Source organism: Xenopus laevis, chromosome 3L, assembly GCF_017654675.1.
Source record: "Xenopus laevis strain J_2021 chromosome 3L, Xenopus_laevis_v10.1, whole genome shotgun sequence".
In the NCBI taxonomy this organism is placed as follows: Eukaryota; Metazoa; Chordata; class Amphibia; order Anura; family Pipidae; genus Xenopus; species Xenopus laevis.
This window is the reverse complement of record NC_054375.1, coordinates 146,623,171-146,638,199: the sequence shown is the minus strand read 5'-3', so window position 1 is coordinate 146,638,199 and position 15,029 is coordinate 146,623,171. Positions and strand designations below refer to the sequence as shown.

The 15,029-nt window shown below is 40.4% G+C and overlaps 1 protein-coding gene and 1 long non-coding RNA gene across 2 annotated transcripts in view; one reads left to right on the top strand and one right to left on the bottom strand.

Annotated features, from left to right (window-relative positions):
• dnmt1.L (DNA methyltransferase 1 L homeolog) overlaps positions 1-11,401 on the top strand; it is a 42,591-nt gene extending 31,190 nt beyond the window's left edge. The window contains 12 exon segments of the mRNA NM_001090552.1: positions 520-712; positions 2,030-2,120; positions 2,199-2,321; positions 5,127-5,409; positions 6,284-6,425; positions 6,507-6,673; positions 8,162-8,339; positions 9,009-9,204; positions 9,407-9,570; positions 10,620-10,736; positions 10,852-10,942; positions 11,067-11,401. Coding sequence (NP_001084021.1) covers positions 520-712; positions 2,030-2,120; positions 2,199-2,321; positions 5,127-5,409; positions 6,284-6,425; positions 6,507-6,673; positions 8,162-8,339; positions 9,009-9,204; positions 9,407-9,570; positions 10,620-10,736; positions 10,852-10,942; positions 11,067-11,101 — 1,780 coding nt within the window. The 3' untranslated portion in view covers positions 11,102-11,401.
• Positions 6,675-14,930, bottom strand: LOC121401628. The gene is made up of 3 exons (XR_005966404.1): positions 14,728-14,930; positions 11,887-11,979; positions 6,675-6,856 (listed from the first exon to the last, which is right to left on the bottom strand). It is a non-coding gene; the product is annotated as an uncharacterized LOC121401628 (long non-coding RNA).
• Between the last annotated feature and the right edge of the window lie 99 nt (positions 14,931-15,029).

Here is a 15,029-nt window from a genome sequence, read left to right as displayed (position 1 = left end):
GCTGTTTGTTTAGGATAGCAGCTGCCATATTAGCTTGGTGTGGCAGCACTTCCTATCTGTCTCCCTGCTCACTCATAACTGGGAGAGAACAGGGAGAAGGGAGTTGAGGGTAGCAAACTGAGCATGTTTAAGCCCTAGCCCTGGAGGTTTAAGCTGAAAACAGGAAGTCTGATACAGAAGCCCATGAGTACACAATAGAAGGAAAGAAATGCTGTGTTTCTTTTGACAGAGGACTCAGAGCAGCATTACTTTGAGGGTTTACTGGTGTATTTATATAGACAGTTCTGATAAAGCTTACTTAGTTTTAGACTTTCCTTCTCCTTTAGGGTTATGGGAATGTTGGTTGTGTGCTAGTTGGTAGCATTAATATTGCTGTCATTGTAACGTGTGTTTCCTTACCACAGCACAGTGGGCATACATGTATTACCTGTACTTGCATATGCTGGTGTTTTAGGCCCCTTTTTTTTTTTTTTTTTTTTTTTTTTGTAATAAAAGTACTAAATGATTCTCTTGTCTCAGACCTGAAAATACTCACAAAGGTATGAAAGCAAGTTACCATTCAGACATAAACATGGTTTACTGGAGCGATGAAGAGGCTGTAGTGGAGTTTAAGGCGGTGCAAGGACATTGTACAGTAGAATATGGTGAAGACCTAACCGAATCCATTCAGGAGTATTCTGCTGGAGGATCAGATCGCTTTTACTTCCTTGAGGTATCTGTTAATCTATCTTGTCGGCAAAACTCAAAAGAAAAGTTGCTTAAACCCTTTAGTGTGTAACGTGTCAAAACATATGTAATAGGCAAAATACCATTTCTATACAGGTATGGGACCTATTATCCAAAATGCTTGGGACCATGAGTTTTCTGCATAACTTATCTTTCTGTAATTTGGATCTTCAGTCTACTACAAAATTATAGACCTAAATAAATCAACTGGTTTTGCTTCCAATAAGAATTATCTTAGTTGGGCTCAGGTACAAGCTACTGTTTTATTAGAGAAATGGGAAATAATAAAAAATTGGATTATTTGATTATAATGGAGTCTATGGGAGACGGCCTTTCCATTATTTCTGGATAATGTGTTTCATGATAACAGATCCCATACCTGTGTTCAGCTATGAACCCAAAGGTTGCAATTCTTTTCTGAACCTCTAAAAGCAGGCATGACATTCCCTTTCATGAGGTTTTAAAGTGTCCACAGCACACATTCTCATCTGTCCTCTTACAGATTGATAATATATTTTTATATGACCACATTTATGAGAACAGCCTATTCCAATGACGGACAAATGGTTGTGTCAAGAGTGTAAGAATAATAAAGTCTAATAACAAATGCCCCTATCATTCTGACGCTACAATAACCAAATGCCCAAGGCAGGAAAGGTGAAGGGATGGGTGATGTTCCCCCATTTATTTATTCTCTTATTAATGACACCCAGTGATGAGAGTTCACTTTGTAAGTTACTGACAGAATTCAGAGTGTCAGCAGATACTAGATGAGGCCCCTTTTTACAGAAGTGTTTTCTTCATTTGCTGATTCCTCCCTGTGTCTGCTTTAAACCGATGAACTGCAAGGCTGAGGGACAGTTGTAAGCGGGAAACTATTTTTAGTGCAATATCTGTAGCTAAGAACATCAGTCCTCTTCCAACATTTTGGGAGGGTTCAAGTTATATAACGTATGTATGTGTACTCATTTTAATCTATAAAAGCTTGTGAAAAGTGGAGTGTCTTTGGCAAAATGCTTGTGGGACACTTCGGTGTAACATGATCATTTTCCCAAGGCAAAACCATTAAAAATTCTTTGTTAAACTCAAACCTCATTTTATTTGAAATAGCCTTATCTCGATGTTTTGCCTTCCATATAACGAGGTCATAGCAATAAAATTATCAACAAGATGCTAAAAAGGTTGAGGTTTGTGACATTGCAACAGGTAATCTGGAAACCTAGGGGCTAGTTTCAAGTTTGCATGAACAGAAGAACTATCCAGAATATTTGCTTACTTGGTGGCATAAATGCACTTATTTCAGGCCTATAATGCAAAGACCAAAAGCTTTGAAGATCCTCCAAACCATGCTCGCGGTGCTGTTAACAAAGGCAAAGGAAAGGGCAAAGGAAAAGGTAATATGAGAGAATTCATATGAATGTTTAATAAAACTTAAAAAAAAATTGCTAAAGGTTCTTACAACTGTTTCACAGGCAAAGGCAAAACTCCAAAGTCAGAGAATGAACAGCTGAACTCTGGTGATAAACTGCCTAAACTGCGCACCTTGGATGTATTTTCTGGCTGTGGAGGTCTTTCTGAAGGTTTTCACCAAGCAGGTGTGTTGAATTTAGAGTATTGGTAACATATGTGCTAGCAATGGGAACTGGGGTTGCCTCTTATCCGTTTTCTTGTTAAAATGTCTTGAGCACCTCACTTTCTGTAGAGGTGGGAGGTTTGGGGGGTGGGGTACAATAAATGTATTTTTATAGGCAACCCCCATATACTGTCCACTTTATCTTATAAATGTGTGTACATAGCAAGAGTTTAAAGAATAAACCTTAAGTTAAATTGGTGCTATTCTAAGTGCTTTTGCAATGTACTTTTTTTTTTTTTTTAATTTTTTTTTAATTCTGAGAAATTGGATTCCTTTACTATTAACCTGAATGATTTTGTTACAACCACACCACCTGCTGGTCACTTTCTGACCAATCTGACCACAAAGTAGTCAAGGGAGTTGTCCGGAGAAAGGCTGCTCTGATGTTTTGCTTAGGAAAGATTTGAGGTTTCTAGTTTATTCCCTAATCAGAAGAATATCCTATAATAAAATTAACAGTGCATATACCCTTTAATATCTTGGAATTGAAAAACAATTCATGTACTTTGCAAAAGTGCTTAGAATAGCACATCCATGAATTTTACATTCACTTATTTTTAAGGCTTTCTTATCAGATGGTGATAGTAAACTTTATGTAACTTAAGCTGGCCATAGATACACAGCTTTTATTATAAACTAGATTTTCGGATAGTGTGTGGTGGTCCGACACACTGTACCATGGTCTTCAGTCGATTGGACAGGTTAGAATTATATGTGCCATTAATAAGATCTCTGCATGTATTGCCTATCTGGAAATATCAATGGGAGATTACTGTTTGTCGGACGCGCCTTTCATACAATTGCTGTCAGTCAATTAATGGCCTGAACATCAGATTAATATAAAGTAAAGAGAACAAATCATGAATGGTTAGTTGCAGGTCGGAACATTGGCAAATACGATCATTTATCCCATATAGCCTCCTAATCTGCACGTATATGGCCATCTTTAGGCGCTTTAAGATCTAAAATCCAGACAGATATACCCCACTGTCACAAACAACCCTGTGCAGGAACTAGTCCATCTATTACATGCTCCAGATCAATTTTGACAAATTTATTGTATATGCTAAGTGGTTACTCACCTTAAAGGCAAAAAAATAAATTTTTACTTTAATAACAAACTTTTCTTCAATATACTTTAAATGTCTACTGTTTTTGTAATAAACCGGACTGTGTACAGTGAAATTCCCCCTTTGTTTTACTCACTGCTGTGGATAGGAAACTTCACAGTCCCTAACTGCTCTGCAGGGAAACTATCATACTTTCAAACCCCAGCACCTTCCCAGAACTTGAGCAGTTTTGTTTGTTTCCCTGTAGAGCAGCCAGCAACTGTGTAGAGATTTGTATTTGGACTCCAGCTGCAAGTACAAAGATCATGGAGCCAGATTTAAACAGATACACTGGGATTCTATTTGGAGGATTATTTTGCTGCAGCAACTGGTTCTGCAGAGTTGATAAAGGTTTCTATTAAAACAATACAAAAACTATAAAATCCATACAAAAACTATAAAATCCACATGACAACACAAGACCCAGTACAGTCTGCATATTCTGATTATTAATCAGTCTTGCTGTATCTGCTTCTATGGCAGATATTATTTAACTTGTGCTTGAGGATTTATGACGATCCCTAAACTTAGCCTCCCAACAGCAGCCCAGACCACTCTGAGCATGTGCATGGTTTTAGCCTTGCAAAGATGTATAACAGTTACAAGATGGTGACCCCCTGTGGCCAACTTTGAAAGCATAAATCATTTGTTTCATTAGGTTTGTTTTGCATTAGCTAATGTTTAGTATATAAAATACAGCATTTCTATTTTATACTTTAGTGAAATATGGTAATGACTATGTATGCAATCTGATAATCCTTCTTGGGAAGTTCTTTCATGTAACAATTAGTTCTGAATGGATCAGTTAAGTGCTGCTCCAGCAGAATCCTGTGCTGAAATCCATTTCTCGAGCGAACAGATTTTTTTTTATAAGATTCAATTTTGAAATCTTACATGGGGCTAGACATACTGTCTCCCAGCTGCCCTAAGTCATGTGACTTGTGCTCTGATAAACTTCAATCACTCTTTACTGCTGTACTGCAAGTTGGAGTGATATCATCAACCCCCCCCCCAGCAGCCAAACAAAAGAACAATGGGAAGGTAACAAGATAACAGCTCCCTAACAAGATAACAGCTGCCTGGTAGATCTAAGAACAACACTTAATAGTAAAAATCCATGTCCTGCTGAGACACATTCAGTTACATTGAGTTGGAAAAACAGCAGCCTGCCAGGAAGTAGTTCCATCCTAAAGTGCAGGCACAAGTCACATGACCAGGGGCAGCTGGGAAACTGACAAAATGTCTAGCCCCATGTCAGATTTCAAAATTGAATATAAAAAAATCTGTTTGCTCTTTTGAGAAATGGATTTCAGTGCAGAATTCTGCTGGAGTAGCACTATTAACTGATGCGTTTTGAAAAAAAACGTTTTCCGATGACCGGATCCCTTTAAAAGGAATTTTGGTGTATGACCTAACTTTGTTATGAAAATGGCTATGGTGCATTTTAATTGGTAATAATGCAAGGATTCTAAACCGGTTGGGTTTGGGGAAAGCTATCTAGAAACGCGTAAGAAGTTGTTTGAATCAAGCAGAGGTTGCAAATACTGTGATCCTGAAACATAAGGTCTTAAAGATTATATATGTTTTCTATGATTTTTTTTCTCTAGGTTAATCTAGAAAATAATTAAATATAAATTGCATCATTTTCTTTGCCCCAGGCATATCTGAGACAAACTGGGCAATAGAGATGTGGGAGCCTGCAGCCCAGGCCTTCAGACTGAACAATCCTGGTACTACAGTGTTTACTGAAGACTGCAACATTCTCCTGAAACTAGTCATGTCTGGGGAAAAGACAAATTCCCTAGGGCAGCGGTTGCCGCAGAAAGGCGACGTGGAAATGCTCTGCGGAGGGCCCCCCTGCCAAGGTTTTAGTGGCATGAACCGGTTTAACTCAAGAACCTATTCAAAGTTCAAGAACTCACTGGTGGTCTCGTATCTCAGGTAGAAACCCATTCCTAGCACATAGAACCTTTACAATCAAAAAATCTAGAGAATATTGTATGGCGCCTGTATTATCCAATGCTAATAAAGCTAACTTCTTTGTAATGAAGGATAACTCCTCCGCTGTACAATTTAATTCAATCCTCCCAACTCTCCCCATTCAATAAAGCCAAACAAAAATGGAGGACCAAGACAACCTGTGTGCCCCTGCTTAATATCACTTTGCGACAGAATGGTCCAATATATAATCTATCAAATCTAGATTACCCCCTGAGGCTCAAACCTATGGGTAGATTAGACTGAGCCAAATGTGTGAAATGTACTAGGGGAGAAACTGGATTCCTCCACTCGATATGGGATTGCCCTAAAGTAGCAGTGTACTGTACGGAATGCATCAGTTACACTACTATATAACTTCTTTCCTGGAATCAAGTTCCCTGAGACTTGCCTATTGAGTATTCTAGGTTTTTGTAGGGGCACTGCCTCATCTAGAACACTTTTACAGTCTTCTTCTACGCAAAAAAGTTAGTAATAATGAAATGGATGAGCCCCAACCCCCCTACATTTCTGCATTGGACTGACTTAATAAATGGTACAATCTAATCAAACTGACTTACAATGCTAGGGGAACACCCAGGAAATTTAGGAACCTTGGTTAGATGCCAACCCTCGTATATCCCTACCACATGTTTGAACTCTAGATTTGCCCCTGAAGCATATGCTGATAACTATTTCATGCTCCTTTACATCTTGAAACCCCCTGTATATATGAAATAATTGTAAATAGTAGTCATGTAAATGTCAAGCCTGTTTGCTTTTTTTTCTTTCTTGGGGGGTGGAAAAATAAGCATAAATCTTGTTATCCCTTTGGCAGCTACTGTGACTATTACAGACCTAAATACTTCCTCTTGGAAAACGTCCGGAACTTTGTATCATTCAAAAAATCGATGGTGCTTAAGCTAACACTCCGCTGCCTTGTACGCATGGGCTACCAGTGCACGTTTGGTGTTCTTCAGGTAGGACTCTTTTCGGTCGTTTATGTGGTCTGCGACTGTGTGACTTCGTTAATTATGTAAGTAATTTCCCAATCTATGCAGGCTGGCCAGTATGGTGTAGCACAGACCCGCAGGAGAGCCATCGTACTCGCTGCTGCTCCAGGAGAGAAGCTTCCAATGTTCCCTGAGCCTTTGCATGTGTTTGCTCCACGTGCTTGTACATTGAGTGTTGTAGTGGATGAAAAGAAATATGTCAGCAACACCACAAGGTAATATGTCACTGACGTTTATTTATAGGAGATTGAAATGGACAGTTTTGCAACATGAGCTTTTAATACATTGAATTTGGGCTGAGCATACTTGACTTTTAACTGGGGAACTGCTTTGTTTCTCCGATTGAAGGGGGTTTCATTATCTTCAGTTCAACTTACTGACTACAATTCTTCCTTGTACTGTAAGATATTAAACAAATTACTAGTTCACATCATTCTATCAGAGGCTGCTGCTTGACAAGACTAATTTGCACCTACCAGCAAGTAGTTTAGTTCAGTGCACATATGAAAATGGCTGTTCCAGTATTATGTTAAAGCACTTGTAGACAGAATCACCACACAGGATCTTCTCTTTAAAGGAACAGTTCAGTGTAAAGATAAAAACTGGGTAAATAGGCTGTGCAAAATTAAAAAATGTATCTAATATAGTTTGCAAAAATGTAATCTATAAAGTCTGGAGTGAGCTGATATCGAACAGAACCCAACTTCCTGCTTTTCAGCTCTCTAAGTTTCACTTTAAGGGGGGCCACATGGGACATAACTGTGAATTTGCAATTTATGCTTTTGAACCAGAGCTGCATGTGAAGCAAGTTGTGGCCCTCAAGTCTCTGGTTACCAGGCAGTAACCAATCTGTGAAAACAAAAAGCTGCAAAGCAGAAATATTGAAAGCCTTTTTTATTTTGCACAACCTATCCATTGACCCCATATTTTTATTTTTACACTGAACTGTTCCTTTAAAAAAGTTATAAAGGAACAGCAACACCAAAAAAATTGTGTTTTAAAGTAATGAAAATATCATGCACTGATAAAACTGATCTGATTGCTTCAGAAACACTACTATAATTCATATAAACAAGCTACTGGGTAGCAATGGCGGAAATTAAAAAAAGCTATGGCACAGGCTAAGTAGTGGATAACAGATAACACCATTATGTTCTACAGAGCTTATCTGCTGTGTAACCTGAGCCTTTTCTCCTTTGAATGGCTGCCCCCATTGCTACACAACAGCTTATTTATATAAACAATAGTAGTGTTTCTGAAGCAAACACAGCAGTTTTACCAGTGCAGGGCAACACTACATTATATGTATTACTGTTTGATGTTACTGAACAGCAGCGATGTTTTAGGCTCCAACTAAGTTTGTTTAGCTTCAGTAGTTTGCAGGCTGAACAGCACAGTGCCATCTTTTGGTGAATTGCATATTAGAAATCAAGTTATGTAACAAAAGCAGTCTAAATCTAAAAATGCAATTATGTGCAGATCACTTCTGTCACCACCTTGACATGGGTTAGTGACTCCATTAATGCTTCTTACAAAATGCTCTTTAAAAGTTTTTTCTATACAGAGCTCCCTACCATTTTTTTTTTAAAAATGACCAGACTTAGTGGGGTCTGGTGTTAATGGTAAAACCTAAGCCAATGGAAATTTATAGACGTGCACAAAATTCCACTTATTAATTTCAGACCAACATGTTCTTTTTGCAGAACGAACTCCAGCCTTTTCCGAACAATCACTGTCCGGGATACTATGTCTGACCTTCCAGAAATTCGCAATGGAGCCTCTGCTCTGGAAATCTCTTACAACGGGGAGCCTCAGTCCTGGTTCCAGAGGCAGATTCGTGGCTCACAGTACCAACCAATACTCAGGGATCATGTCTGTAAGGTAAATCTGAATGAATGGCTGTCCAGACTGTAAAATTACTTTCTCCATCCACTAGGAGGCAGGGCACACAGGGAAAAAAAAACTAGCCTTTTGTGTTGCTGCTTAATTATACCAGGTAGAATAAATCTCATTCATAGGTTAGTTGGTAACTTCAGACGTCTGGTCTTGTGTCCACATAATTCCCCAAAGATACAAGAACAGGTATGGCATTTGTTATCCAAAAAATCTGTTATCCAGAAAACTCCAAATTACAGGGCAGCCATCTCTCATGGACTCCATTTTATCCAAATCCAACTTTTTTTTTTTTAAATGCATTTCCTTTCTCTAATAAAACAGTACCTTCTACTTGATCCCAACTAAGATATAATTCTTATTGGAAGCAAAACCAGCCTTTTGGGTTTGTTTACATGATTTTCTAGTAGACTTAAGGCAGACAGAAATATCAGTCATCTGGAAAACACCAGCTTCTGAGCATTCTGGATAATGGGTCATATACCTGTACCAAGAAGCAGTTCTAAATAAAGTTCCATGCAGGGGGCAAGCACAGTCCTTTGTGGGACACGCATCTCATGCTTTGTAAGATTAATGGGATTGTTTTAAAGGCAATGTTGGTTTAACATAGTGGCAGTTGAGTCATGATTTTGTACATTTGTCATTCGGCCCCTTCAGGACATGAGCGCTTTAGTTGCTGCCAGAATGCGACACATACCTCTTGCTCCAGGCTCAGACTGGCGGGATCTCCCCAACATGGAAGTTCGTTTGTCCGATGGCACAACCTCTAGAAAGTTGCGTTATACTCATCATGACAAGAAAAATGGGCGCAGTGGCACTGGTGCATTAAGAGGAGTCTGTTGTTGTTCTGAAGGTATGTTAATATCCTGAAGTTAATCCAGCCATGGAAGAGAAGTGCATGCTTTGAACTAGGTGCATTTGTTTATATTGCAGTGGTTTTATTTGCAACCTATAATATACAATATTTGCTTCTGATTTATTAAATCAAAGCACTGCTGGAGAAATAGCAAATAGTTCTTGAATTTATGTAGGATAACATTTTTTTTATTTTACAGGCAAACAATGTGACCCTGCAGACCGGCAGTTTGGCACACTGATTCCCTGGTGCCTGCCGCACACTGGAAACCGACACAATCACTGGGCTGGCTTGTATGGAAGACTGGAGTGGGACGGCTTCTTCAGCACCACTGTTACTAACCCTGAGCCCATGGGCAAACAGGTGAGTCAGCAATTCTGTCTGATCCTTCTAAATAGAATGAATCTGCAAGCAGGCCCAGATTTGTGGAAAGGCCACAAAGGGGGCGGCAGGGTGTTTTAGGGGGCGCCATATCACAATGGGTTCAGAAGCCCTGGAGACATGTGGGCAAAGCTCTTCAGATCTCCTGTGCACCAATCCCTATGCTCTGGACTCAATGAGAAGACACTGCGTGCATATCAAGAGGGAGGTGGAACAGGAAATGGGTGGGGCGACAAATGGTCCTGGCCAAGGGGAGCCCTGTGTATAAATCTGGCCCTGCCTTGAAAGTTCTAAACATCCTTCCTAACTGGAATATCAATAGCTTCCCCCCCACTGTTTTCTGAAGGGTTTTGTGCAAAACTAATTTTAAACTAGGTGGACTGTTATCCTAAAACAAAGTAATGGTGTGACCTAAAAACCATACTGGAAGCAGTTATGTTCCAGTGACATGGCAGTAAACTGCTCCTATAATTAAAGGAAAACTATATCCCTCACACAATGTAGGTCTCTAAAGATTGCATAAAACAGCTCATATGTAAAACCCTGCTTCAAATAAATAAACACTTCATAAGATGCCTTTTTTTTTTTTTTTTTAGTATGTGCCATTGGGTAATTGTAAATAGAAAATTGACATTTAAAAAAAAATGGAAGGGCCACCCCCCTGGGATCATGGGGTTCACAGACACAAACCATACATGTTAGGTCACATGAGCCAATTAACAGAGTTGCTTCCACACTTCCTGTTAGAGCTGCAGTATTTCTGGTCAGGTGATCAGAGGCAGCACACAGACCTTCACAATGTTTGTTCAAGGCAAGAGATGTAAAAGAGCAATATTTACTTAAATATTCCAGTTTGATAAGATTATTTAAAATGCCACTTAATGATATAAACTCTGTTGCTTAAATATTCATTTTGGGGGGTATAGTTTTACTTTAATGTACACTGAAATGAGGGTACAGAGACAGTCTGAGTGTCTTACTGAAGGTTAAGTGGACTTTGTGTAATGCATTGCATTATTCTATCATCCTAGGGCCGTGTTCTTCACCCAGAGCAGCATCGTGTGGTGAGTGTCCGGGAATGTGCTCGGTCCCAAGGCTTTCCTGACACCTACAGACTGTTTGGTAATATCTTGGATAAACATAGGCAGGTGGGTATTGGCGATGGGTCTGACGAATCCTGATGTGAAGCACTAGTGAATTTATTCCTACCCTTATACTTTTGATTTAAAAAAAATAAAATGTTTATGTTGCAATGTATTGTAGGTGGGTAACGCTGTGCCGCCACCTCTGTCAAGAGCAATCGGCTTAGAGATAAAGTCGTGTGTTTTGACAAGGATGAAAGAGAATGGAACGGGTGAGTATAAGCACTCAAAACTCCATTAAAGTGTCCGTGATACTCTGACCCACCCATTCTGAATTTATAATTCCGCCGACCTCTTAACACCTGTACCAATTTTTCTTCTCTCCTTTATGTCCAGAAACCGTGAAGGCTGAAAAGATGGAAACAGATTAACTCTCCTTTGGGGGCAGCTTACACTGAAATCATCCCTCCAGAATTAAAGAGCAGATATTAAATCGGACATTGTCTCTTCTGGTTGATCAAATTTTCTCTTCTGGTTGATCAAATGTTGACATTCCAGCTCTTAATTTTATCTGCTGAAACGGATGAGCTGCGCAACAGCACTTCTAAGAAATTTTAAAAACAGTGGATTTTATTATACGTTGTTACGTTGGCGTCTTACCTCTCCACTTTGTATACGTGCGAATATGTAGTTTTTATATGTTGTAATATTTGAAATAAAACTTCTCTTGTATATGGTCTCTTGCATTACTGTAACATCTCTAGTGTTGCGCTACATCTGCTGAACCAACTAGCCATTGCTTTACTGAGATTTTATGGGACCCGTTCTCCAGAATGCTCCGACCTGGTGTTTTCCAGGTAAGGGATATTTCCATAATTTGGATCTTCATACCTTAGTCTACTAGAAAATCATGTAAACATTAAATAAACACAGAAGGCTGATTTTGCCTCCAATAAGGATTCATTATATCGGTTTGGTTAAAGTACAAGCTGCTTTATTACAGTAAAACCATTTTTTAAAAACTTGGATAAAATGTCTATTGGAGACTGCCATTATGTAATTGGGAGCTTTCTGGATAATGGGTTTCCAGATAACTGAACCATACCTGTACAACACAAGCAATGCATCAGTATATCTGAGCATATAAAAGACTATGAACTGAAACCCTTGCTTGTAGGAATAGTGCATAAAAGTAAGGTTCTGTCATATAGCTTACCTTGATTGGGCCCTCGGAATTACTGTAGGCAAAAAAAAGCAAGCAGTCCTATTTAATGTAGGTAGACCATCTGTGTCATGTAATTGCAGATATCTAAAAAGAAAAAAATAGAACTGGTATTAACCTGACTTGCTGAAAAGGAAGACTGTTATCACAGGTCTTACAAATAGGTGCTAGGATTACATTTCTATGAACATTTTGCTAAATGATTAACAGCCTTAAAATAAGGCTAGCAAATCGGGTAAACTGACAAGTCGCTGGGCTGCTCAATTTTTCAAATTGTGATAACTGTTCAAAAATCCTTCATAAATACCCTTGCACATCTTGAGGACCTTGGCTTTTATTAAGTGAAAGAGAGACTTTCATGTGGGCACATATAGATTGTATGCAGTGCCAGTTATGCTATCTCAGAGTACTGTATATATGAGGGGAAGTCTTCCCGTTCTGTATTGAGGTACAATTTTGCTAAGTGGGACTGGGAGATTGAGTAGTTTAAATAGATTCAACTGATCAGCAGGCAGCTGGTCAATCCAACTGCACTGCTATTCTGTATACAGAAAAATACTCATGAGATGCTGTCAAAGCACCCAGTTGCTGAGAACTGGAAAAAGGGGCAGAATGAATTTATCTATGGGAATGAGGAAGGTAATGGTGATAAATGGGGGTGGTTCAGAAAGGGAATAGTTGCAAAGTATAATGGTAAAACGCAAGTTGCACAGTATTGGGGAAGAGTAATGAAAGAATGGAGATCTATTATAAGCTGCGGTGGGGAAAGGTAGGAAGAGAGAAGTAGGATGCTGATGCTACAGGGGAAAGGGAAGAAGAGATGCAGGAAGCCAAAGTTAGAGGGGGAAGAGAGACATAGGAAGCTGCAGAGGGGAAAGGGACAAAAAGAGATGTAGGAAACCAAAGTTAGAGGGGGGAAAGGGAGTAAGACAGATGCTACACAGGAGAAATGAGGAAGAGACTGAAGCAGAAGCTACAGAGAGGAAAGGGAGGAAAAGAAATGTAGGAAGCCAAAGTTACAGAGGGGAAAGGGGGTAAGACGCAGAAGCTACAGAGGGGAAAGGCAGGAAGAGAGACTGAAGCGAAAGCAGGGCCGGATTTACATAGCGGGAGCCCCTAGGCCCACTGCCGTTTGTCGCCCCTGTCCCCTCCCCTTTATTCGTGCAAATTTTCATGGAGATTGTATCTCCTGTGCATCCCCAGTGTTTTTGAACCAATGTGGGTGTGGTTGGGCAGCATGCCGCCCCCCTAAAATCCTGCCGCCCTAGGCCCGGGCCTAGGTGGCCTTCCCACAAAGCCTGAGCGAAAGCAGCAGAAGGGAAAAGGAAATGTAGAAAGCTGCAGAGGGGAAAGGGAGGAAGAGAGACAGGAAGCAGAAGCTGTAGAGGGGAAAGGGTGGATGATCGACATAGGAAGCAGAAGCTACAGAGGGGAAAGGGAGGAAGAGACGTAGAAAAAAAAAACTAGAGGGGAAAGCGAGAAATATGTCGGATGCAGGAGCTATAGCTGGAAAGGGAGGAAGAGAGACATAGGAAGCAGAAACTACATTGCTTGTTACAGCTATGTTTATCTACAACTACCCCTGGGTCCTTCTATTATGTCATTTACGAATTGCAGTCCCAAAAGGTATAAGTTGCTTGCCTATTCTTACATCCCAGGTGCATGACCTTATATTTATCTGCCACTAAGCCGCCTAGACTGACAGTTTGTCAAGATCCTGCTGTAAGGATGTCACATCCTGGATGCAATTAATTGGCTGCATAGTTTTGAGTCATCTGCAAACACTGATTACTTACAGAGGTAGATGTGGTGTCTACACCCCCTGCCTCTCAATGTATATAACATACTTACAGAATCTCTCATTTTAACTGTTTGAGGTGCCAGTACCCAGGGCCAGATTTACATCCCGGGCACCCCTAGGCCCACTATCGTTCCTCACCCCTGTCCCCTCCCTTTTATTTGTTCAAATTTTCATCTGGACTGGCACAATGGGGATTGGTGCACAGGAGATTCAAAAAACTATCTCCTGTACATGCACAAGATAAGGATGCATAATGACGGAGCTCATCCTCGTATAGTAGCGTCTCCTAGTCGGTCGCTGCTGTGCTATTTGTGATGCCCACAAAAGCACAAATAAAGGCTTTTTAAACTACTCAAGAATTGATGGTGATGTTCAATTTCTACACAGTGTCGATCCGAAACTTGCAATGCTTCACCTCAGTGTTACCGGCAACTAGCGCTCACCATCATATCCAACAGAGTCACTGTTATACTTTGAGGAAGTGCTGAGTTTCTAGGCACAAAACTCGCTAGTTTATCTGTACACCCACTGCCACGGTAATGTCACATTGCGTTTTTCAATAAAGCCGCATTGATATTAATAACCGACTCCGTTGGATATGTTGGTCAGCGCTAGTTGTGGGTATCTCCTGCGCATCCCCAGTGTTTCTGAACCAATGTAGGTGTAGTTGGACAGCATGCCGCCCCCTAAAATCCTGCTGTCCTAGGCCCCGGCCTTGGAGCCTCTCCACAAATCTGGGCCTGCCAATACCCACTGCTCTTTTTGACTCATCCCAACTGTCCCGATTTTGACAGCTCAGCTCAAATTGATCTCCTGCACTGAACAGCCAGAAAAAGATACAAAGTTTCTAACTTAATTAGCTTTTGGCAGAGAGCCCAGAACAGATACTTTTGTAACAATATAAGATAAGCAGGTCTATTGGGGAAACTGTGACTTGCAGCTAGGGTTGCCACCCGGCCGGTAAAACACCTGCCAAGGCCTGGCCGGTATTACAAATTTAACAAAAGCCTGTGACCAGTCTGGTCAAAACTCACCTTTTTGTCGGCTTCTGGCCAATCGCACGCTGTGGCTCTGCCCCCTTTGACTTCATTATCCGCACCATCCAATCGCACTCCGTGGCTCCGCCCCTTTTGACGTCACTGCCCGCCCTTTTGTTCCCGTCCCCTCCACCGGCCGGTGTCAATTATTAAAAGGTGGCAAACCTACTTGCAGCTTAAAGGGCAATTCACCTTCATTAGCAAAACTGTAATAACATAAAAACCACAGAAATGTGTTCAAACTTTCATAACCTGCCAAATTTTGTTAAATGAACATGGTAATTAGGGCGTGTGGTCAC